Source organism: Harmonia axyridis, chromosome 4 (assembly GCF_914767665.1).
Source record: "Harmonia axyridis chromosome 4, icHarAxyr1.1, whole genome shotgun sequence".
NCBI lineage: Eukaryota > Metazoa > Arthropoda > Insecta > Coleoptera > Coccinellidae > Harmonia > Harmonia axyridis.
Genome location: NC_059504.1, coordinates 37,214,365 through 37,239,399, shown reverse-complemented (window position 1 = coordinate 37,239,399; position 25,035 = coordinate 37,214,365). Strand labels below are relative to the sequence as shown.

General features: G+C 32.9%; 1 protein-coding gene and 1 long non-coding RNA gene across 2 annotated transcripts in view; both read right to left on the bottom strand.

Annotated features, from left to right (window-relative positions):
* Nucleotides 1-9: 9 nt before the first annotated feature.
* LOC123678702 overlaps nucleotides 10-25,035 on the bottom strand; it is a 36,367-nt gene continuing 11,341 nt past the window's right edge. The window contains exons 3-7 of the mRNA XM_045615848.1: nucleotides 20,506-20,969; nucleotides 9,058-9,372; nucleotides 4,023-4,446; nucleotides 1,844-1,927; nucleotides 10-126 (exon numbers count right to left, since the gene is read on the bottom strand). Coding sequence (XP_045471804.1) covers nucleotides 10-126; nucleotides 1,844-1,927; nucleotides 4,023-4,446; nucleotides 9,058-9,372; nucleotides 20,506-20,969 — 1,404 coding nt within the window. The remainder of the gene's footprint in view (nucleotides 127-1,843; nucleotides 1,928-4,022; nucleotides 4,447-9,057; nucleotides 9,373-20,505; nucleotides 20,970-25,035) is intronic.
* On the bottom strand, nucleotides 11-4,109 carry LOC123678921. Its single transcript, XR_006747315.1, has 3 exons — nucleotides 4,023-4,109; nucleotides 1,844-1,927; nucleotides 11-126 (listed from the first exon to the last, which is right to left on the bottom strand). It is a non-coding gene; the product is annotated as an uncharacterized LOC123678921 (long non-coding RNA).

The following is a 25,035-nucleotide window of genomic DNA, read 5'->3' as shown; positions in this document are numbered from 1 at the left end:
TTATAATATCTATTCCAATTCTTGTTTTGTTTCCGTTAATCCCCCATAACTATTCGATATATTGCTTCCAACGTAATTCGGATAACGTGTATTTCCCAGGTTATAATATTTGGTATATTCTTCCACCTGTAAAAAGAATTGTTAGAATGGATAAAATTATTTTTAGGTAATTCAAAAGTCTGGAGCAGGACTTCTCAATTAGGGGAAAGCCTAAAAGGGCCTAGAGCACTGTACTGCTCTACGGGGGGGTACCTACGTAATACGTTCGTATTTTTGTGAATTTTTTTTTTAATGGCATACAATCAGTACAAATTTATAGGAGATGATTCCCCAATATAAGGGGCCTGTAGCGATCCTAGTCCACTTGAGGATTCGAAAAATCATAACTTGGAGAATCGGTCCTGGTTGAAGAAACCCTCCTGATTTCGGAGCAGATTTGATACTATTTACTTGAATATTGAAGGGATTTCTAAGGACAGGACTGATTCATTTTGTCGACATTGGCCATAGACAATGACGTGGTGGTCATTTTTTTTTCAAGAAACCCCCAAGCCAACTGTACAACAACTCCGTGAAATAGGATTTTTAGCAGTTATGTATTGATATATTGACTATTGAGTTCTGTTTGTGCTCTGGCCTATTATGTTGGAAAATCATTAGTTAGTTTTTGGCCTATGAATTTCGATATGATTCTTTCTTGTCCTTGAATTTATTGTGGTATTTCAATTGTCATCATTCAATGTGGTATATGATGGAAACTATAAGATTTATTGCTCCTTTCTTGTTTTTTTCTTTTTTGTTTTCAGATTCAATTCTAATATTCTAGTGGAATGAATTAAAGGATCGAAATAAAATTCGAGATTTTTAGCGGTTTTTCAAATTGCTGTATTTTCGATAACAATGGTCGTATCTCAATTAGAAAAAAAGCTTTTTGAAGCTTGAAGTTCATTGTTTAGAGATCTCATGATGACAGAATTTTTCAAGCAACGTGTACCGCTCAATCCTAATGAATACGGTATCTAAAATTTCTGCGAAATTATTTCAGTTTTTATTACTTAACCACTATATGGATGAGATAACTTCAATATCCCGTTTTCAAAATTTCGATACGAGCATTTCTCTCTGAAATATCGAACTTCGAATTGAAAAGGACCTTTTTGTCTTTAACCATCAATATCTCACCCATCAATGTTTGCACAGAAACAATTGAAATTCTCTGGGATTTTTTTGGTGATATTGAACAGTAAAACGCACACTCAACATTGATGGTTTTTTTTGATATTTTCAATTCAGCGCTTGATTATCCAAAAAGCCTCCAAAAGCCCTCTTTTATCAACTTTTCAAATTGATGTAGAAAACGAAGACATTTTTTTTTCCGAGAATAACGTAGCAGCGTAGCTACTTCTTGTAAAGAATTCATTCAGGATTTCAAAACATCCCCTAAATTTTCTGTGCAAACATTGATTGGTGAGATGTTGATGGGTAGAGACCAAAAGGTCCTTTTCATTTCAAAGTTCGATATTTCAGAGAGAAATGCTCGTATCGAAATTTTGAAAAAGGATATTGAAGCTGAATGCACAAGTTATCTCATCCATATAGAGGTTTAGTTGGAAAAAAATGTCCAAGTCTGTAGGCCAAAAATAAAACCAGAAAAAATTTTGCTGAAATTTTAGACACTGTATTCCTTAAAATTGAGCGGTACACGTTACTTGAAAAGTTTTGTCATCATGAGATCTCTAAACTTGAACTTCAAGCGCGGATTTCGGTATTTCAATTTCGCGAAATTCGAAATTGGCTGAGAATATCTCGCTCTGACCTTAATTAAAATTGAAGTTGAACTCACTTGATTTATTGTCCAATTTACGAATTCGTATTCCAATGAAGAAAGTCTTTCCATTCCGCTAACGTGGATTCTCTTTAACTGTTCCTGAAAAAAAAACAATATTGATATGAACTTCTATAAAGAATTTGGAAATGGTTTGAGATACGATTTTATCCTGAAGAAAACATATAAGCTGTACAACTTTGCTTCCGCCGTTTTGCAGTAGATGGCTGTAGCGGTAAGTGGTAGTCGAAATAAATAGATCGTAAATGTCATACAAGTAGCTTGTATTGGTATTTGTGAACATAACGCATAACATAGAAATATTAGTCGATTGTCTGCTTGAAACGCATATTAGTATTAGTTGGTTTCATTTTGGATGGGGGGTCATGACCCCCTTGAAAATTGAGTTAATTGAGAAAATGAAATACAATTTGGCAAACGAGAATTAATTTTAATTTTTTCTTCTAACGATACATCTTCCAGGACCATCTGATAATTTAGAGAAATACAGAAATGTTTTCATTAGATATGATCACATATATTAGGTGCGTGTTAGAATTATAATATGGAAAAATAATTCACGCATGAATATTTCTCATAGACATGTATGAATAGTTTAGACAATTGAAAATATGCGTGACAATTATTTGTTTATTCTTATACTGGGTGTTTCCCCGGGAAGAATGAGACAAATAGATACCACGAATAAAGGTCATCATGGAGGACACGTATCAACAGGTTTCTAACGCCTGGGTGCCTTCGTTTGGATATACAGGGTGATGTTCATCTCACGAGTAAAATTTCACAGTTCAATAACTCTTCAATTTATCGACCGAATAATTTCAAATTTTATAGTTTTGTCACCCGTTACTATCGCCTTCCTTCAAAATCAAACGATTGTTGTAGATACCCCACCATACATTTATCGAGAATCTAACTTAGGAATTTTTATGAATCACTGATTTTGGATTATCCTGAGCCCCCAATTTTTTCGATAAGTTCAAGATATTGGGAACCATAAAATTTCTTTCATAGGGAAATGTTAATTGATCATCCTTTTTATAATGAATTACTTCTTGTGGATACAAAAACGAAAAAAAAATGCTATTGTTCACGTACAGGGTGATTCAATATTCATGAAAATAGAAAAGGTCTAAAACTTTAGAAATAAGGAATATTTAATGATTCCTATCATAAATCATTCGAAACCAATATGTTGTCCATTATACAGGGTGTTTCAACATAAACTAAAGAAACATATATATTCTTTATATAGTCATATATAAATGACACCGGGAGAATAATTTTTGTCATAAGACATATACCTCGTTTTCGTAGTATAAGTGAGATACAAAGTAGAAAAGTAACAGGAAGTAGATAAAGTTCATTTATTTGTCGTCGAGCTTTGAAGCGTGTTACTAAAGTTCCGGTCCATGGAATGTTTTTCAAGATATACATAATATGTAAAAATCAGTCATTTGGCAATAAGTGAAGGTCATTTTTTTTGTAGTACTTCCGAACTTTTGACTGAAGTTTTGGTCCATGAAAAGCGTCTGATGCTTTGCTTTTGTTATAATTTCAGACTTCAAGGTTATATTCTACAATAATAATATATAAAAATCAGCCATTTAAAAATAAATGAAGTTTTTTTCGTAGAGCTTTGACGCTTCCAACTCAAGTTTTGGTTCGTGGAAAGCGTCTGACGCTTTCGATATAACTTCACAGTAAATTTTACAAAACATACAGGGTGTTCCTAAATTCATGCAACAAAATTCAGTAGTTTCTAGCTCCACTGGAATTTTACAAAAAAAAGTCGAAACCAAATATTAGTCACCACCTTTTGAGGGTGATATCTCGGAGAGGAGTGTGTTGTGGAAATTTTGTTTTAGGAAAGACCCATCTTAATTTCATACGAGCATTCACCTCCCGAATTTTGCTGCATAAATTCGGGATAAATTGAAATATGAAAATCACCCATTCAAAAATAATCAATGTACCTGTTTAGTCACCTGGCCTAAGATTACATCCATCAGAAAATAAGTTATGTCTAACAGCTCTGGGAACTTGCTCTACAAATATATTTACGAGAGTATTTATTTGTGTTCGTACAACATATTTTATAAACCAATATTTCAACGAATTGGCTTGAAAACACCTCGCCAAAAATGTAAAAATAGTCAATTCCGTATAAACTTACCTTCTCTTCACTGAATTTTTCTAATAATATTCCTATTCCATACACATCAAGAATTTTTTCATAGGACAAACCATGAGCATATGCTAGGGTCTGAACTGCGAACATTTGACAATACATTGGATGTTGTTTTAGTAGTGTCACCATTATTTGAACTAATTGGTCAGCTCTCCAAACATATTCTTCAGGTTTTGCACAGCACAAGAGATTATCGTGTTGTTCATAGTCCATTAACTCTAAAACGGACAACAACGCTTCCATACAATAGTATTTTTCTTGTTTATATAAGGATAGAGAGAACCTCCTCGTAAGAAATTTATACGAAAAATCAATAAAATCACGATTTTTGAAATGAAATTCTTCAAGTTTTCTGCTTTTCTTCAGGAATAGTGGTCTGTGACTTTCAATCTCTTCACGAGATACTGGCCTACAAAAAAAATATTTCCATAAATCACTATAAAAAGACAAGTAGGAAGAAAAATAAAAAAAAAGTTATACGTTCAGAAAGTCGTAACAGATAGCGATCAATTAGAGCTAACGAACTAAGTATACTAACTGACAAAGAAACTGCAGCACCCAGAAGGAGCTGTTTAAATTACAAATTTTTTTTTTGGTAAAACAAAGATAGTATAGCCTGAAGTAAATGATTGAATTTGGAGAAAAAAATCGTGAAGATTTTTTCATGTAAACAATTTTTGTTACTTAAATATTGTAGTCTATTTTCGAATTTTTTTCAAATTTCACAACAAATCAGCTGTTCGAGGAGATCCAAAGTCGATGTTCAGTTGTTAAAACGCCAAGAGCACGTGTACGCAGAATTTATCGCCATCTAAGTGAATTTGAAAGAGTACGAATTCGGAATTATTGGTCTACAGGAGGCGGGGTTGTCATTTCGAGAAATCGCTAACCGTGCGTAGAGAAATCCAACTACTACTATGAGATGTTGTCAAGCGTGGTTTGATAATGCCCAAAATCGAAGAAGAACTTCGAAGAATAATATGCCTAATTTCAATTATCCTCAAATACGTTTAAAAATTTTTTTTGAAAATTTCTGTCACCGCGATAATCGTTCGCTATTCTGTTTTTGAATAGCTATAAGGGTGTATTTTGACATATCAAATCGGCAGCTTTCCTAAAATACATTTCTTGTTCATAAATTTTTTTACACCTATCGCTCTTCACTACTGGGCGTAGACATGGGGGATACTGGGGATAATTACCTCCCCACAAGATTTTCAAAATATAAAATTTCAGAGATCTCGCAAAGACAAAGAATGGAAATTTCTCCATAAAATGAACCAATAATAATCATTTTACTTTCCTTTGAAAGCGACACGTCAGTAAAAAATCCGACACCTTTACGGTTTATGAGTTTATTATCGCTTTCAAGATGAGTACTTCTATTGCACTACGGGATCGTCTGTGTCCAAGGTTTATTAGTTTCCTTTATCTAACCGCTTTCTCGACATCGCCCCTTATTTGCTATCTGTGATTTTTGCATTCGTCATCGGTATACACTCACTCGTTGTTTTCGATTTATTGTATCGTTTTCGTCACAAAATTTCATTACTGCAGTTATCAAAGACCTGAACTGAGTAATTCGCATCGAAAAATGGTCCCTTTGTACAATACTTTGTGTTTTATTCAAATTGCAATTCATTTGTGAAAATATCAGTTTTGAATTGACAAAATCTACAGGGTGTTACAAAATTTGAGGTACAAATGAAAAAGACAGATTTCTCGGATTATTTCAAGAAGAAAAGTCCTATAACATCATAACAGTCCGCAAACGTATTGTTTTTGAGATACAGGAGTTACGGTTCAAGTTTTTCTCTCATAGTACCTTCACAAGATATTCAACTCGAATTGACATAGATATTCCAATTTAAAGTTTTACTCATGTGATATCCTTATTTTGAATGCAAATCTACAGGTATATATTTTCTGGAAGGGTGTCCGCTTAGTTTTTTATGAACCACTGGTAGTTTAAAAAAATTTGAAAAGAAACTCTGGTTCAGTACTAAAATTTTTGGTTTGCTGTAGTTTTGTCGTATCTGCAATCGATTTCGAGAGAAAAATTCAAATAGCGTTCTATAGTATTCTCAGGAAAATCCAAATTATTATAAAAATCCATTCAGGTAGCTGTGATAAATAAATCGATTATAAGTTTTGGTTCTTATTCAACAACTCTGAAGCGAAGATTAAAAAAGATGCCTTAAACTGGTTAAGCATCACAAAAAAGTAGGACTACAAGAAACACCCTGCTTCTCGAAATCAAAGCGTATGCGGGCTCATTTATATGGGCCATTTTATTTTTAAAATTATCCAAGGAATCTCTCATTTTCCTTCGTATCTCCTATTCAGGAACACCCAGTATAAGGTAAGAACAATCAAATAGGTAATAAAAAAATTATTTCGAGTAATTCGGTTCAAACTTCGTTATCAAACCTCTTTTTCTCACATTATAAATATGAGAAAACAATGTCTTCAAAAAATGTTTTTTCGATTAACCCCCCCAAGAAAAAAAATCTACGCCCTGGTCGATGCACAGAGACATGACAGAATTTAATTTATTCTTCAATATTTGCGCGCGGAAAAGAAACATTTGGGGTTTTTCCGCAGTGTGAGGGAAAGTGACTCTTTGTGACTCAAAATGCGTGTGGAGAAAGAATTTGAAACGCACGCTTGTAGGAAAAAATAAATCTTAATGTAAAATTTTCAGTATTTTTATGACGGTAATTTGAAATTTTATAGATATTTGTTTATGCAAACAACGTTCATGGTGATTTTGATATACCATAGGGTGAAAGAAAGTTCAGAATCATAAAAAAATCATATCATATATATCATTAGTGATATATGTTGGGTACACGCTAGACGTGTTTTCTTGGATCTCCGTATAAAATCGAATAAATTGTTGATATCTATAAAAACGCTTTTCTATCAGTTACAAATTGTATAGTGTGCATATCAGTTACTTCAGAAGTAGTTTTTTTTTGGGAAAATATCAAGGGTTAAGCGATTTATGAGTCATCATGCCACTCACACGAGAACAACAGGCAGAGATTAAAATTCTGGCTCAAGAAATGGTCAAGCAGATTTGTATGAATGATGATTTCATAAATAAGATCGCTAATAAAGTTTCGATCAATATTCAGAATTCAATTGACGTAAAACTGGGCCAATTCGAATCAAAACTCGACGAAGTTAAAAAAGGCATCGAGATAATGGACCACAAATATGCAGAAGAGATTACTTTTTTGTCAGAACATGTTGATGAACTCCACAAAAAAGTGCATGATTTCAGGAGGGAATCCCCAAACATCGCACAGATTGTGTCTGAAGTGAACGATATAAGAAGGAGAGAAAATAACATTTTGATTTTCGGTAATTCTGATGATGTTTCAAATTAATTCAATTATGTCCTTGATATATGTAAAATAGTTATTCCTAACGTAAATGTAGGGGATATAAAGGTTAATCGCTTAGGACGCTCCCAGCCAAATAAATCGCGTCCAATTAAAGTTCATTTTCCGGATGTTAACAACGTTTCTCTTATGTTGAGGAACAAAAAGAAACTTGCGAACTATGATGTATACAAAGATGTCAATATTCGAGCAGACCTAACACCGAATCAGAGAGAATATCATTGTGAAGTTTGGAATGATCTTAAGGCACGACAAAACAATGGAGAGCAAGATATTTTTGTGGGCTATATAAATGGTGTTCAAGTAATAAGTAAAAAAAACCAGTCAAGCGGAGTGTAACTCTCAATGATGATCTATTTGTATATTATCAGAACTGCAGAGGACTAAATACCAAAACTCATGTATTTTTAAAGAATGTATTGGCTAGTGATTATAAAATTTTTGCATTATCCGAAACCTGGTTAAGAGACGGCTTATTAAGTTCAGAACTATTCCCAGATAGCTTTGTGGTATATCGTAAAGATAGATCATACGGTTGTCGCGGGGGTGGTGTTATAATTGCCATTGACAGTAATTATTATAAATCAGAAATATGCGACGTTGAATGTCCTCTGCAATCTGTTGATGTTATTTGTGTTAAATTGGTTATTTCGCAAAGTGTGTCAATTCATTTACTTTTATTGTATATTCCTAATTATATGAAATATGATGAACTACTCGAATTTTTAGAAGGCTTCGAACACGTCGACAACACTGTTGTTATGGGTGATTTCAATATTCCTGAATTGCAGTGCTTTTACGAAACTAATGAGTCATGAAACCTAGTACTCAGATATAAATCATTTGTACACCTTTTTCACAGTCCTGTTTTGTCGGTGTGTAGAAGCCTGAACAATGTCCCTTCAGTTGATGTTTTTTTTTCTGTCCTTGAATGAGTTTAAGAAAAAATTGTATTATCTGATAGAAAATTGATATTGATTTTTTTTTCTGCGGACAGCGATTCCGTTAGTTATCATTATTTGGTCATTTTTTCATGTTACTTACACCTGTAATTGGGCATGTGCCTGTTGGATGTAATACATTTAAATAAATAAATAAATAAATAAAAATGTATTTTGATGACTGTATAATGCCAACGCAGTACTCCAACTCCGGTTGTAAAAATTTCTTTGAATTTCACAGATGATTTTTTCCAAGATCAAATTACTTGAGAACGGCGCATTAGGTATACGAGAAAATATGAGGAATAAATTTATTTTTCAAAATGGTCGGATTTTCTTTAATGAGCATTGAAATGATTTGGGTTTTTTTGTTTTTCCGGCATTTTATGGAATGTGATGGTCATAATGTAGAAATTGGAAGATTTAGATGGAATTCTGTTTTAGGAGAAGATTAATCATATCAATGAAAAACTCTATTCCAAAAATAATTTTTTTCGATGGAACCATTTGAGAGATATAAATGAAAATCAATTTTTCTTATGGATTTTCAACCTGTATCATTTAAACCGGGACGATTCGAAGGAATTGATGAAGGAAAAGAGTGTTTCTTGTGACCATCCTGTATACTACATGTTTGAATATGTCTATATGTGAAATTTGTATACTTACAGTCTCATTGACGTTGACTCATCTATGATTAACATCTGAGTAAAGTCAAGAGTTTTCATTTCTTCGTCGTCATAATAAGTGAATTCCTTCACATTTTCTTTGTAAGATTGCTCGATAAGATAATTCAATCGGGGAATGAATGGAACCCAAATATCTTCTTCTACTTCAATATGCCATACCGCCATTTTAATAACATTTGCAGTTTTGAAGGTCTCTTCACGGACATCATCATTTAATTTGAAGAGGTATATTCTTGATAAACATGGAAGAAGGGACCAAATAAGGGTGACGAGATGCATCTTCACTGCCTCTATCCTAAAAAGTAATATAAATGGTACTAATAGGTATATAATGAGTTTAATAAATCCAAAGCAATATTTGTTAGTTGTAGTTTTTTTTTCGAAAAAACTTATTCTGCAAAAATATTCAAAAAAAATGTATGTCCTCGTCGCCACCATTTTTTTCATCAAAATCACAGCTCATTGTCTCAAACCCCAAAATGAAATCTTCAGCACTAAATTATGATTATTATGATTAGTATTCCATAAATGTCTAAAAAGCCATCGCGGTGAATCACCCTGTATAATAGTTATAAACTGGCACATCATTTCTCTTATGATGTTCAAGTTCATTGAAATTATACCACTATTGTAAATAGGGCTGGGAATCATGAATGAATTATTTAAATATAGAATATTGATTGAATATTTATTCGAATAATTGCGTTTTGGATTATTCGGATATTTATGAATATTCACTGAATAGTCGAATATTCAGTGAATAGTCTAGTATTCACAGTGAATAGTTGAGTTAAGTATTCACTAATTATTCAGTGAGTAGTTGGATATTTATATTTATAAATATCCGTTATTGTTCATAAATATTCACTGGTGATGAGTAGTTAGTTGAGTAATTAAACATTTGAGAAGTTACGAATGAAAGTTTCACTAACTCACTATCCAGGAATAATTAAAACAAGGTTTTGTAATTTACTATGGACAATTCGTTTTATTGATATTAAAATTACTGGAAATTACATATATTGAAATTGGTATATACAATTGAATAGAAGTTATTCATTTAATAGTAGAAACTGTTATTCATCCAAAGAAACATGAATAGAATTGGGATTTTATCATCAATGAAAAAATATAAAAATTGAATACGAGATTCTAACATATGAATTTAGCAATAAAGAGTTCGAATAATAATAATAATAAGATTCTACATTCGAAATCTAATGCTGTCATTTTGATTGATTGCAGAGCTTTTTATTAAAAACATTGCTTTCCTGTTCCGTATGAATTGCCATTTCTAGACATTTCTCAATTTCAGTGGTCAAATATTGTTTGATTCTGAATTACGAACCGACGAATCTTTCTATTCTTTTAAATCTGGGATCTAAAAATGTACACACATCAACTGGAGTAACATCCTCCCAAACAAAACTGAATCAGAAAAACCCAGTTTTTTGAATCTTTTATAGAAAGTGTATTCTTGAAGGATTCAAGGTTCTCAGAATCCGCTTGATCATTCTTCTGTACGTGTATAATAATAATGGGTCTATGTAGATTGTAGTGTGTGATTGAAGGTTTTACTGCGTCTATTTAAGGATCTGTTGTATTTGGTACGTTGTTATGTATCATGTAATGAAAATAATTTCTGGATTTCTCAAACGACAATTTGATTAAAAAAATGTGACAATTTTTTCGGTAAAACCTAAGTATTCCCGGCTTCCCAAGAATAATGAGAGTTTTTACATTTATGCATCACATAGAAGTAAACTTTGTTCAGTATTACCTGTTCGTTAAATAGATCTGTTTAATAATTATGCATATTTTTTGCTAGATATCAACGAAGATGTTTAGTCATCGGTGGCTAGGTTTTTTGAGTCGAATATTGAAATAACTATTAACTAAATAATCATTGAATATTTACTTAATATTGATTGAATAATCAGTTATGATATCGTAAGAGCTTAGACAATATTCGATTATACACCGAGTCACGAGAACTAAACTCGAGTGTAGTTTCGCGAAATATGTCGAGTGAAGAGGTTTGTATAATCAAAATAAATAAAATTTTAATTTCTTATTAATCAATAGAACTACAATCAAAGGTCTGTCTTTTGAAAAATTCAATGACATTTCACTGAGCTTGACCTTTATTTTTTTTTTTTTGGCGAACGTCCAATTACGTTATTATGGAAATGATCACAATATGGCGGGAAGCGAATCACCAAAACGATTATACCATGTCGTCAAGGGTATATTCACTTATGGAAACGCCGTAACTATGGTAAATTCGCGGATTTCATTGGTACATTGAAACATGAGTTCAATCACTGAATATTCATTGATTATTCACTGAATATTCATTTAATAATCACTACATAATCAATGACTAATCAATGAATACTCATTGAATATTCAATGAATAGTTGAATATTCAGAACTACTCATGAATAATCGAACATAAATATTTGTTAGAATGAATTATTCCAATAATCTAATAAACTTAAGAATGATAATTCGAATACAAAACGGCGAAAAAGTTCCAGCTCGAATTGTAAACATTCACTTATAGTTAATATTTTATATCATATTAAAAATCCAATCAACATTTGACTCCGCTCAAATTTTGAAACTCTTCATTTTAAAGAATTAGGTTGTTAATTATACAGGGTTAGACATTGCCAGTTATACGCTATGTATGTAATTAATAGGACGTTACTTATCAAACAGGATTGAGGTTTTCACAGGAATCAAATGATAGTTTCACATATAACAACTGAACGAAGTAACAAGTTATTTGACAATTCTGGCACCAGCCTACTACTTAAACAAAAAAATAAAAACGAAGTTCACTATAGCTAACCGCGATATTTTTGTAGAGTGTGATACATTGGATTCGTAATTTTTTTTCATTATTACCTCATAAGGAGAACAAATATGGCGTCCATAAGAAAAAAAAAATAACAATCGCGTCTTTGAAACAATGGAAAACAGAAAAAATCAGACGACACCATTAGAATCTCTATATTGGATAATGGCTACGAACCGAATTTCGTGAAGTTATCTCCAGAAACAAACGAGTTATACAGAAGAGAAGAAAATTTCGATTTTTTCAGTCTTTTCGAGATATCACAAAAACCATTGGAGATTGAATTTTGTTGGTACACTGATCACAAATTAACATTATTTTTTTACATTGATATTATTATATATATTAAAACAATTTCCATTAAAAGACAGATATTTTGGATTTGTTAACACCAACCTTGAATAACGCAACTTGTTTGTGATTCACCACCCTGTATATCTAACGGTTTTCGGTCGTACCTGACAAAAAGATTAACAATACGAATTGTTCGACACATCTACCGATTTATTTTACAGAGTGTTTCACGAATAACTTTACATGCCATCAGTGCAAATTAAAAAAATTCTGTGGAGTCTCAAACGTTCGAAATATGTTCTAAGAATATTCGTTTACTATCAATCGGCATAACTACTAAGTAAAGTCGCTTTTCGAGAATTTGTTGTACATGTCACATAATAGTAATTTACGTAACAAGTCCGGAAAATAGGGTTTTTTTGGACGTGTCCTGGAAGTCTGTGAGTCCAAAAAAACCATTTTCGGCCGTGTTGCGTACATTTTTTTTTTCGGCAACCGTGTAGAATAACCCTATCACTGCTGCTTTCCATATTTTTTTGCGATTACGATCAAAAAACATGCAAATTTTTGAAAACTAATTTCATATGAACTGTCAGCCGTTATCTCGGTTGCTATGGATTCTATGATTCTTTTCCGGCCTAGTCCGGGAAGTACGTACTTTCCGGACTAGGCCGGGAAATGCTTCTTTCTCAGAGAAAAAGCGTCCGGGAAGTGAGCACTTCCCGGACGGTTGCCGAAAAAAAATATTATTTTCTCAGTCCAGAGCTGCGTTATCGACAAGTCACTAAAAATGAATATTATGGATTTTATTCCATACTCATTTCTTCAATTCTCCATGAAAATCCATACAGGCGTTCAAGAGTTATGCCGATTGAAAGTTTTAGATAAAATACACAAATTAGCCTGTATCTCTCAAATAAATATACAAAATGGCGGAAAACCTGCAACGTTCCTATTTTTTTTTTCGGTGGTCAAATTGAATTTTAGTTTCTGAATGAACACAATTTTCTAAGAATTTCTGTGCAAAAATTTTTTCAAAAATCGAACACAAATTTTTTTTTACATGTCTACAGCGATAAAAAAATTCCACCCAAAATGGATGGAATTTTGTAAAATTGTACTCCCTCAATTATCAATCACGAATATGAAAACAGAATTGTAAAATATTAAACGGTTTCGTTACTACAGCCATTCAAATGTTTCGTTCGAACCTCCAAAAAAAAATTAGAATGGCTTCTTAGAGTCAAAATTATTAAATTATTGCTATTTCCAAAAATTCCGGATGCTAAAATGTATTTATACAAAAAAAATTCGGTGAAACTTAGTTGGGAGTCGAACCCTCGATTCCAACGTAAGTATTAATGAAGAATTTAAGACAGTTCTAAGGATATTAATATTCGTTGCTAAGCAACGGAATTTCGTAGCTCATAGAATTTTATTGGTTATTTGAATTTCACTGAATAAAATTTCGCAAGTATCGTGACACGAATTTGTTTGGAAACGAAAATGAAATATTCTCTTTTGGAAAAAATGTCATGGTTCATGCTTATTATTAAACGAATTATTCAAGGAATAAACCTGAATTTTTTACTAATAATTCTACATTTTATAAACACAAAAAAAAACAGATTTAGTGGAAAAATCAATTTATAAATCGTTTTCGAAGATGTTTCCATTTTTAAGAATACACATTCTCGCCCTTTTCGCAACACTATCGACCGCTGAACGTATCATTTCGGGGTTTTGCCGGATCTCCTCGGCAGCTGATTCAATTCGTTGAATAAGTTCTTCCTTTGAGTTTAATGGAGCTCTCTTATCATAAACAAGACTTTTGAGATGTCCCCAGAAATAAAAATCAAGTGGTGTGAGATCCGGTGAACGAGGAGGCCATGCGATAGGTCCTAATCGGCCAATCCATCGGCGTGGGTATTCTTCATCTAGATACCCTCTTACATCTCGAGTTGTGTGGGCAGGGCAACCATCATGCTGTTACCAAATGCCTTGAATCTGACTCAGCGGAATATCTTCAAGATCTGGCAGAATCTCTGTCAGGAAGTGATAATAGCCGTTTCCAGTCAATGTTTGACGAAGAATGTATGGTCCGATAATGAATTTATCTTTTATTCCCGCCCAAACATTAACTGAAAACCTCTTCTGGCTATTTTTTGATACAGTGGCATGCGGATTTTCTCTATGCCATAAAATATTATTTTTTCTGTTGAAGAAACCATCCCTATGAAAAGTAGCTTCATCCGTAAATAAAATTTGATGGAGAAAATCCCTATTTCCACGTACTCTTCTCAAAATAAACTGACAGAATTCTTTTCTTCTATGAAAATCACCGTCTTCTAAAGTTTGGCAGAGTTGGAAATGGAACGAATGAAAGCTGTTCCTTTTGAGTACTCTCCAAACAGTAGTTTTACTTTTATTCACTAAAGGGTGGTTCGAAAGAGTTCTTGTTGAAATCATTGAGTTATCTCCTACTAAATTAAGGATGCGATCATCGTTTGTTCTTATTGTTTCCTTCTTTTTCCGGTGCAAACTTCCTTCTTCACGTAATTTGCGTTCATAAAAAGTTTTGAAGTTTGGCAAATTTTTGCTTGGAAATCTGCGGGAGTAAATTTCCCTTGCTTTTCTGCCAGAGCAATTCGCTTCATAATAAGCCTGCACAATATCATTTTTTTCCAAAAGAGAATATTTCATTTTCGTTTCCAAACAAATTCGTGTCACGATACTTGCGAAATTATATTTAGTGAAATTCAAAAACCAGTAGAATTCTATGAGCTACGAACTTCCGTTGCTTAGCAACGAATATTAATATCCTTAGAACTGTCTTAATTTCTTCATTAATACGTTGGAATCGAGGGTTCGACTCCCAACTAAGTTTCACCGAATTTTTTTTTGTATAAATACATTTTAGCATCCGGAATTTTTGGCAATAAGAATAATTAAATAATTTTGACTCTAAGAAGCCATTCTAATTTTTTTTTTTGGAGGTTTGAACGAAACATGTGAATGGCTGTAGTAACGAAACCGTTTAATATTTTACAATTCTGTTTTCATATTCGTGATTGATAATTGAGGGAGTACAATTTTACAAAATTCCATCCATTTCGGGTGAAATTTTTTTATCGCTGTAGACATGTAAAAAAAAATTTGTGTTCGATTTTTGAAAAAATTTTTGCACAGGAATTCTTAGAAAATTGTGTTCATTCAGAAACTAAAATTCAATTTGACCACCGGAAAAAAATATTAGGAACGTTGCAGGTTTTCCGCCATTTTGTAATCCTTTTTTCGGATTTCATCAACTTTTCTGAATAGAGGACCCAAAAATACTGAGATTTGACCAAAAACCGTTTCTTTGAGTGTTATACAAAACTGACCACACCCATAAGAATCTTGCTCAAAATTGACGTTTAAGGTTGTAGACTACTTTGCGCTGAAACTGCAATTCCGCTAGATGGAGCTACCCGAAAATTTTTGGTAGATTTGTACCTGGCACACCCATTCAAGTTGAAGAACCGCCTGTTTGGTATTTATTGCCCCTAATAAAATCTCAACTCTCGATGAAGCCCAGCAAAGAGTAAATTTGTGTTTCTGTAAACTTTAGAAATTCAGTTCAGTTAAGATACAGTGGCGTATCCTAGGGGGGGGGATAAGGGGGATATATACCCCCCAGAAGGAATATCCATTATATGTAACAACCTTATATATCACAATCTTATTATGAGTAAGCAAAATTCTTTGGAAAACTTCTTCAAAAGAAGGAAAATTTGTTATATTTGTTTAGTTATATATTACTAAATAAGATAATTACTGTAAATATTGTGAATACAGAAATGACAATGAACCACTGTCATGGACGTATATCGAATATGGATAATAGAAAAAAATATATGATTATCTCTGAGTGTATGATTTCACAGAGAAAATCATAAATAGTGCATATTGAGATTTCTAGAATGAAAAATTCGAGAAGCTTTTGAGTTCTCATTTTATGCGTCTTTGGAGACCACAAAAGTGGGTATAGGAATATAAGACATGTGATTTATTAGGTTATTGTTGTCGGTTTGTTTATTTGGATGAGAATTTCTGATATTCTACTGAAATTCAAAATGATTATTTGACATTTGACACGTAAAAAAATTAGTGAAGGCAATAAGAAAAGAGTAACAGAATAGAAAAAAAAGATTGTATTTTGTTCTGTCTATCGGAACACTTGGGGTTTTTACAGATATATTCAGCTCATCTAAGTTCAATATTTAATAATTTTTTCAAATCGGATAAACTCGCTCGGCCATGTATAAGTATTGATCTTTTAATTTTTTTTGTAGTGATAAATTGAAATGAAATTTCATACAAATTGCAATTGTTCGTATGGTTGGTTGTCATGGAAATGTATATGTCCATAATAATTGTAGTTTGAAATTTTTTTTTCCCATTAATCATTTCTGATGATGCCTAAGCATGAAAGTACTTACTTTGCTGCGTAGGCAGGAAAAGTAATACTTTACTGATTGATATGTGTCTGCAAAATTGAAATTTGTTGTCAATCGGAGAAAAAATATTTTATAAGTGTATTTAAATTTCAAGAAGGACGGATTCGTCATCAGTGAGTCATACACATAGACCTAATATCCATGGACCTAGTGTCACGTGATTTTTCAGAAGCTCGTAGAGGAGAAAGCATTACAGAGAGAAGAATATATGATTTCTCTTGATTCGAACAGAGATGCTACTGAGGGCAATCTGTCAAGAACCTAAAAGCAATAAAATAGGTGATTTATTACACTGAGATGGTCAAATGTCAAAATCATCTGATTGAAAGATATAAAGACATGATATTTTTTTATACGTTTTATGAACTGAATAGAATGAAATTTACATACTTTTTTATATTTATCATTTCGATTTGCCTAATTCAATGATGGAATAAAATATGGCATATATTTGGATGAACTTCTACCATGTGAATCAGGAAAATTGAGAAATTTTAGACCATACTTCTTTCTGACATTGTGGGGACAGAACAGGATTTAATGTAACAATGAGTTGGACTCGTTAATATCTCAAGGAAATATAATATACATATAAATAATTGCTTATAGGAATCAGCAATACTCTTATTGGCTATAGGTGAAGATAAGTAATATTCGATTCAATCATCTTTTGAATTGGTAATATTTCTTTTACTTCAGGTAGAAAAATTCTCAATATTTTTCACAATTCTTTGCTTTAAATTCAAATTTGGAATAACGATTTAACGTTCAACTCTTCGAGTTGAAAGAGATGTATATTGTTCTCTTTCTCTAGGGCAATAAATCAAGAGAGTTGAGTTAACGAAAAAGATTATTTAAAAAAAATATTGCAATTTCTTAAACTTTTATGACATGAAATTTTCAAGGAGGTATGTATACAAGAATGGCTTCACGAAGCGAAAAATTTTTACTATAAATTTTTTCAAGTTAATATTAATGAAGGAAGTACGAGAAAATTTTCTTAATCAAGAATTGCCTATTTTCAGGGTTAAATTTAAATGGTAAATATTGTAGATAGAGTTTCGGGAATAGGGAGTTTTTCAAAAGAAATTTTTTTTTTTGAGAATTTTTTGTCAGATTTCTGAAATATTAATAATTTTCCATATTTCGGCAAAAATCCAGATACCTTTTTTTCATCTTAATTTCTTTATGACTTTTGAAATTTTCTTTATGATACTAAGCGCTCAAAATGTACTTCTCCAGACATCATTACGAATAAAATCAGCTAGCATATATATTTTAGGAACAGTATCGTTTCTAATTCTAACAATGATTTCATAACAAGTTTTCTACCTTTCCCTATTCTTCAGTGCAATATTGTCATAAACTAGTAATGTACACAATTTTAGCCAATCAGAGAAACCCTACCCTCGTAAATCATAAAAGTGTCATTCATCTCGAGCCATAAAATACAGTCCAAGATTCTATTGGCGTTCATGTTGCAAAAAGGCGTAAACCTTTGGGAGGCGTTCCAAAAAGCATAATTCCATATGAAAAACATCTACAATTAGAGCAAATCAAGCAATTTTAAAAAAATTTTTGCACCAATTCAAAACACATAATATCACTGAACATTTGTGGATGAGTTACTTGAAATGAGAAGTCTCTCTGAAGCTGAATAGTCATTCAAAGAAAGTGTTCAATTTCAAAGTTCGATTTGCGGAATACTATCAATTTTTTTTTGGAAATCGAGACGGGATCTTCAAGTTCACTATATCACGTCATTGTTCACTCAAAAAATGAAATGAATCCGACCTGTACTTTGGAATTGGAATGCACTGAAATTAGCACTGAAATAGCAGTGGTATGAACAAGGTATTGAACACCCTTAACACCCTGTATCTCGCTTATGCGTCGAAAACGGGATATATTGTATAAGGCAAAAATGATTGTCCCGATGTCCTCTACACGAATATATACGTTTGTCCAGTTTATGATGAAACACCCTGTATGTATGTACTAAGGAAATATTTTCGAAAATTGTTTCCCACTCCAAAGAATATCCTGCATATGCATTCTGCACTGAAAGCCTGTACACTTCTCAGTAATTCGTGAAACTCCCTGTATTAGGCTTTCCTGCGATGATCAGTGTTGTATGAAGTTGTACATTCACTTTATCTTCTTTCCCTCACAAAGCATATGAATGGAGGGCAGCACTGTACGATGGTCGATTATTTTATTCACAAAATTATAGTTTTTCCTCTTCTGTAATGATTTTTTGAATGTTTTTTTTCACTATCATTTTAAAAATGTATCAGTGCTTTGTACAGGGTGTTTCACGTAAGCGGAATACTGGATTTTGTGGCTTATCCTTCGAGCAATATTGAAAAGTGACCCATCACCATGATTGTATTTTTCCCGGGCTATCCAAATATGTTTAAGGAAAACTAGCGATCCAAGGCATAGAAAGTTATTGAGGAAAAACCGTTTACCAAAAAAACATTGTTTTGCAAATTTGACTAATTTTCAAAATAAGATGGACTAGAGGCTATTTATCATCAGTTGTTTCTCCATTTGAATTTCCGGTTTTCGAGAAAACAGAAGATTTTTTCCTGCAGAAATTATTTCATAATATTTTCCCATCTTTTCTGAATGTTCAATCGATTCTGAATCCGCTTCTGATCAATCTGAGGAAATTCAGATTTCCTAGTCGGAAAATAACGAGCATTCATTTAAATTCGTGGTCAAGAATACTGTGGAGAAATTAGAGCTGATTTTCTGTGAGCTTTGGTAGCATTTAGCATGTTCCATAGTTCTAAGATTTGTTTACATATGTCTGTGGTTCAATAAATATTTGATTGTCAAATTTTAGAGTTTTCATTCTCGATTATAATATAAGCTAAAATATAAAGCTTCTATTATAATATCTCTCTCTCCTTCTTCTTCTTTAATCACGATAGTGGCTTCTATTATAATCGCGAATGATAATCTGACCATCTAATATTTATAGAACCATAGACAACAGGGATATATTTTCCGAATATGGAATCTGAATTTACTCAGGTTAATTTTGAATTAAATAACTTGAAATATATATAAAACCACCACTTTATTACAATATTCGGATTCAGAATCGATTGATCATTCAGAAAATATGAAAAAAGTATATTTTGCAAGAAAAAAAAACCGTTTTCTTGAAAACCGGGAGTTCCAATGAAGACACAATTAGTGAGAAATTGTCTATACACCTTATTTTGAAGACCAGTTGAATTTGCATAAAAAATTTTTGTAGAAAAACGGATTTTCCTCAATAACTTTCCATGGCTTGGTTTGATAGTTTTTTCAATAACATATTTGGATAGCCCGTGAAAAATACTATGATATTGATGGGTCATTTTTCAATTTTGCTTTGAGTATAAGTCACAAAATCCAGTGACACGCTTACGTGAAACATATCAATTCTTTTGCAAAAAACGAGTTCCCAACATTCATTTTTCATTCGCAAATTAAAAATATTGTCATTTTTCAATGTAAATTATATATCAAAGAAATTATGTGAAAACACCTTAAACACCGATGGTTGTAAGAGGAAAAATCAATAATTTCCATTCGAACTGGGCAGTGGCGTGGTGGTATTCCCTCTTAAACATAAGTCCTCGCAATAATATGAATTTCCCGATGAGCTCGTTGTTTTCTTCCCATTTCAAGAAACCGCTTGAATGAGGACTTATTTTGCACAATAAAAACATAAAAAATTCAATATAATATATAACTAATTAAATGAGCAACTTACTTGAATTTATATTGTTGATCCAGATCAATAAGTGTTAGATGTATATTATTTCCTAATAGGTTTGAAGCTGCTTGCATGTTGTTGGCACAAATGATCGACAAAATCTCCATCACACAGTGCTTCACTGATATTATTGCATTGGTATTCCTCAGTACCTTGTGTAATACATTAGTCGTTTCTAGTGAAGTGATACCTTCAATGATGTCTGACTTATGCATATATTCGAGATAAATTCCATGAATAATTTGAAGTATTTCTTCAAAGGAAACCTCTTCAGGGACAGAACAAAATTTAGGAGTAAAAGTAAGCAGATTGACTATAAAATGCTTGGTAGCACGTAGTTCCAACTTCTCGATAATAGTTCTATCTCTATTCAATAAGAGAAGTATTTTTATTCTCTCACTATCTTCTAGGAAATCGGAATTCCTCATGATCATCTGCATCGTCTTCCTAAAAGCTGAAAACTACTTTCGAAATAAGAAGGTGTTCAATGTAATGATGAGTAATCAGCCAGCAGTTATTTTGATACTTATGTAGGTATAGATTTTTTTTTGCAATTTTTCAATGAACAATCAACTGACCTAATGCGTGAAAATGTATAAATGGTGACAAGTTTCTCAAAAGATTCTGAAATCTGATTAAGGTAACAACTGAAAGGTGTAGGTATTGAATACAGATATTAAAAATATTCCGGTGAATTTATATAGGATAAAGAATTGGTAACATAAAATATAACATAATTTACGCTTGAGTGCAAGTTTCAGAAAAACTAATAATGCCGCGTACTAACTGGCGAACTGCAACTTGCAACATAAATACCCTAAAAAAAGGTCTGGCACAATTATTAATTCTATGTTCTGCAGATGATATTCCATATTCCTCGAAAAATTCCAATATTAAATTCATAACTATAATTTTCAATCTAATATAGAAAATCTGTAGAAGGAATTAATATTTGATCCCAACTCCAGATCATGTAGATATTGAATGGGTTAGGTATGTGTTGAAATATGCTCCAACACAAATATCTTCTTCTTCCTCATAATTTAACTTTTAGGCCTGTTTTTTTACCAATATAGGTACAGAGTGATTCACCGGGATGGCCTATTAGACGTTAATGATAAACTAATCAAAATTTTGATCTTAAAATTTGCATGTTGCAATGATCTTTTTCCCTGAAATATTTTCAGATCTCTACAATTTCCAGTTATACCGGAATAGTTATTTATAATACAAGTGCAGAAGGCATTGATATTCTTCCACGAGTTCAAAATTCAAAAACGAGCCACGAAGTGGCGAGTTTTGGAATGAACGAGTGGTAGAATGAGCCTTCTGTACGAGTATTATACATTATTATCTCTAATTCATTGCATTTTCATTGAAATTAATGAAATATTTCCATAAATATATTTTAGTGATTTTTGCATTGAAAAATGTTGGTTGGCAGAACTGATTTCTTTAAGGCAAATTGATGAATTGACAGATAAAGCCGTGGCGGAAAGTTCGGAGTACCAACATAGAATAATAAAATATAACCATGAAAACTGTGCGTTTCTGATATATTCTCGCACGATTTTGTTCTACAAGATGTGGAAGAATGAACGGAATAACCACAGAATTAGAGAAACAAACTACCACTTCCTTATTTCAAATGGCACACCAAGTATATTATTGCATCATCAGATAACTTTTTTGATGACAATATCGGCAATAGGCCATAGCTTGAGTGAAAACTCAACGGTTCATGAGCTAATGGGATTCTTATGAAAAAAATGGTGGCGATGAGGACTCATATTTTTTCGAATATTTCGGCAGAAAGAGCTTTTTTCGGAAATATTTTTTCTTTTTCGAACAAATACGTAGTATTATAAGACTGTTTGCGGTCTGGACAAAAAATGTACCTACAGGGTGTTTATAAAAAGATCATGAACTTGGACAACTCAAATTAATCAAAACTGAAGATTTTCGAATAAGAACCTATATTTGTTATTATTTCAGTCGATTCTTCGTACAAAATTAGTGGGGGATACATAAGCAAAACCTATACCTAAAATGAACACTCTATGAGTTATCAAGGAAGAACTTCAAATGAGGAAAAACCGCAACTTATAACTGTGTGGAGTAGTCTGTGACTTCCGGAAAAGACAGAAAGAAACTAAAATTCGGTGTTTCCATAACTAAATTTGACATTTCAAGAATTGTAATGAATTATTCGTAATAGAAAATTGCATTGGTTTATGGATTTCTCAACAATCCCAACGTAAAATTAATGAAGTTCATGGTCTTCTTATGAACACCCTGTACATTTTTAGTCCAAACCGCAAACAACGTATTTGCAGAATCGAAAAAATAAAATTTTTCTCAAAAAACCTTTTTCTGTCGAAAAATTCCAAAAAATGTGTCCTTATCGCCACCATTTTTTTCATAAGAATCCCATTCACTCATGAACTGTTGAGTTTTTACCCAAGGTATGGCATATTACCGAAATTAATGATGAAATAATATACTGGGTGTGACGTTTGAAATAAGGAAGTAATAGTCTGTTTTCGGTATAATAATAATAATAATAATAATATTTATTTATTTCACAGTATAAACATACAGGAAAACGTCAAGAATAGCAATAATATCAAAATGTCAAAAAGGACAGTTTAACAGTTTCACAAATAACAATATTTTTGTACAAACATGAAATATCAAACATCAAAAATATCACAGTCGAAAAGTTCAGTCACCTCATACATCGCCGTCCTCAATAGCACCCTCTTCACCTCCGTGCTGAAACGTTTTTCATTTAGAGCCTTTATACGATCAGGTACCATATTGTAGAATACAGGACCCCAGTGATCAACAAATCGCTGAGTAGATGCCAGACGATGGAAAGGTGTCTCCAGGGCTGCCTTGTTTCGCGTATTATAGGCATGTCTGTTTGAATTTCTTGGAAACTGGCGGACGTTTTTGTGTACATATTTGAGGCAGGTGTGAATGTACATACATGGCACGGTCAGAATTTCTCCGGTTACAAAAGTTTCCCTGCAACTATCCCTAGGTGCAAGACCATATAGTGCTCTTACTGCTCTCTTTTGAAGTCTCAACACCCTTAATGCCTCGGATGTCGCTCCCCATAAAAGGATACTCTGGGAGGCTACTGCGTGGAAGTTGGCAAAATACGCTTGACGAGCTACTACAGTTGAAGCACACATTTTCATTCTTCGGATTGTGAAAACTGCTACTGATAATTTTGATATCAGAGAATCTATGTTGGTCTTCCAACCTAACCTATTTTCCAGATGGACTCCGAGAAACTTGATGGGTTCAGATGTTGGTACCGAATGTGAAAGCAAGAGGTGTTGTGTTTTGCTCTCATTCACCTTCAGTTTGTTGGCCTGAAACCACTCCGCCATGCGCTCCAAGACTGTTATCACATGATTTCGTATCTCCGCAGCGTTCGCGCCTCTGACCATAATTGAAGCATCGTCGGCATACAGGGTGCCTCCATAAGTTTCAACACTGCACATCAAATCATTGATGTATACCAGAAATAAGATCGGCCCGAGCACCGAACCCTGTGGAACACCTATCTTGACACTTCCAACACTCGATCTTTGATCTAACCATGTTACTATCTGCTCCCGATTTGACAAGTATGAAGTTATCAGTTTATGGGCCACCCCTCTCACTCCATAATGGTGTAATTTGTCGAGTAACACATCATGATCGACGGTGTCAAAGGCCTTCGTTAAATCTAGACACACCAATTCCACCATATCATGATCATCCCAAGCTGATGTTGTGAGCTTTATTACTTCCCAAATCGCAGACATTACTGATTTTCCTTTCCTATAACCATGCTGCCGTTGTGAAAAGAAATTGTTTTTTTCAAAGAAATTTACCAGCCTCTTCTTGATCACCACCTCTACCACCTTGGAGAACACCGGTAATATTGATATTGGCCTATAATTTTGCTGTAGACCCGCATCTCCACTTTTATATACAGGAACCACTCGTGCTCTCTTTAGGCTACTCGGAAATATCCCCTCCTCTAAACATTTATTTATAATCTGTGCCAGGGGGTATGATATCTGTTGTTTCACCTTCTTTAATAATATCGTCGAGAGATCATCTATATCTTTCGTTTCCTTTGCTCTAAGACCATCTATAACTAGCTCAATTTCGTGAGGCGTGGTAGGATGAAAGAAACATGAACGTGAGTTATTAATATTTGTATCTCGTAGATATTCATGGGCTGTTTTAGTCGTTGGTAGTATTTCCTTCGCAATAGTTGCTCCCAACTCGCAAAAGTAGTTATTGAAATCTTCTGCGTTGAGAGCCGTATCCGGTATTTGCTTCCGCCCTCTAGTGGTTTCTTTCCTTATGACGTTCCATATAGCTTTCTGTTTGTTACTGGCACTTTCAATATGTGAGGCATTTCTTTCTTTGGTAACTATCGTAATCTCTTGATGGTATTTTTGTTTATGCAGCCTGTACACCTGATAGTCTTCTTCCCTCTTTGTAGTCACCGCTCGAACG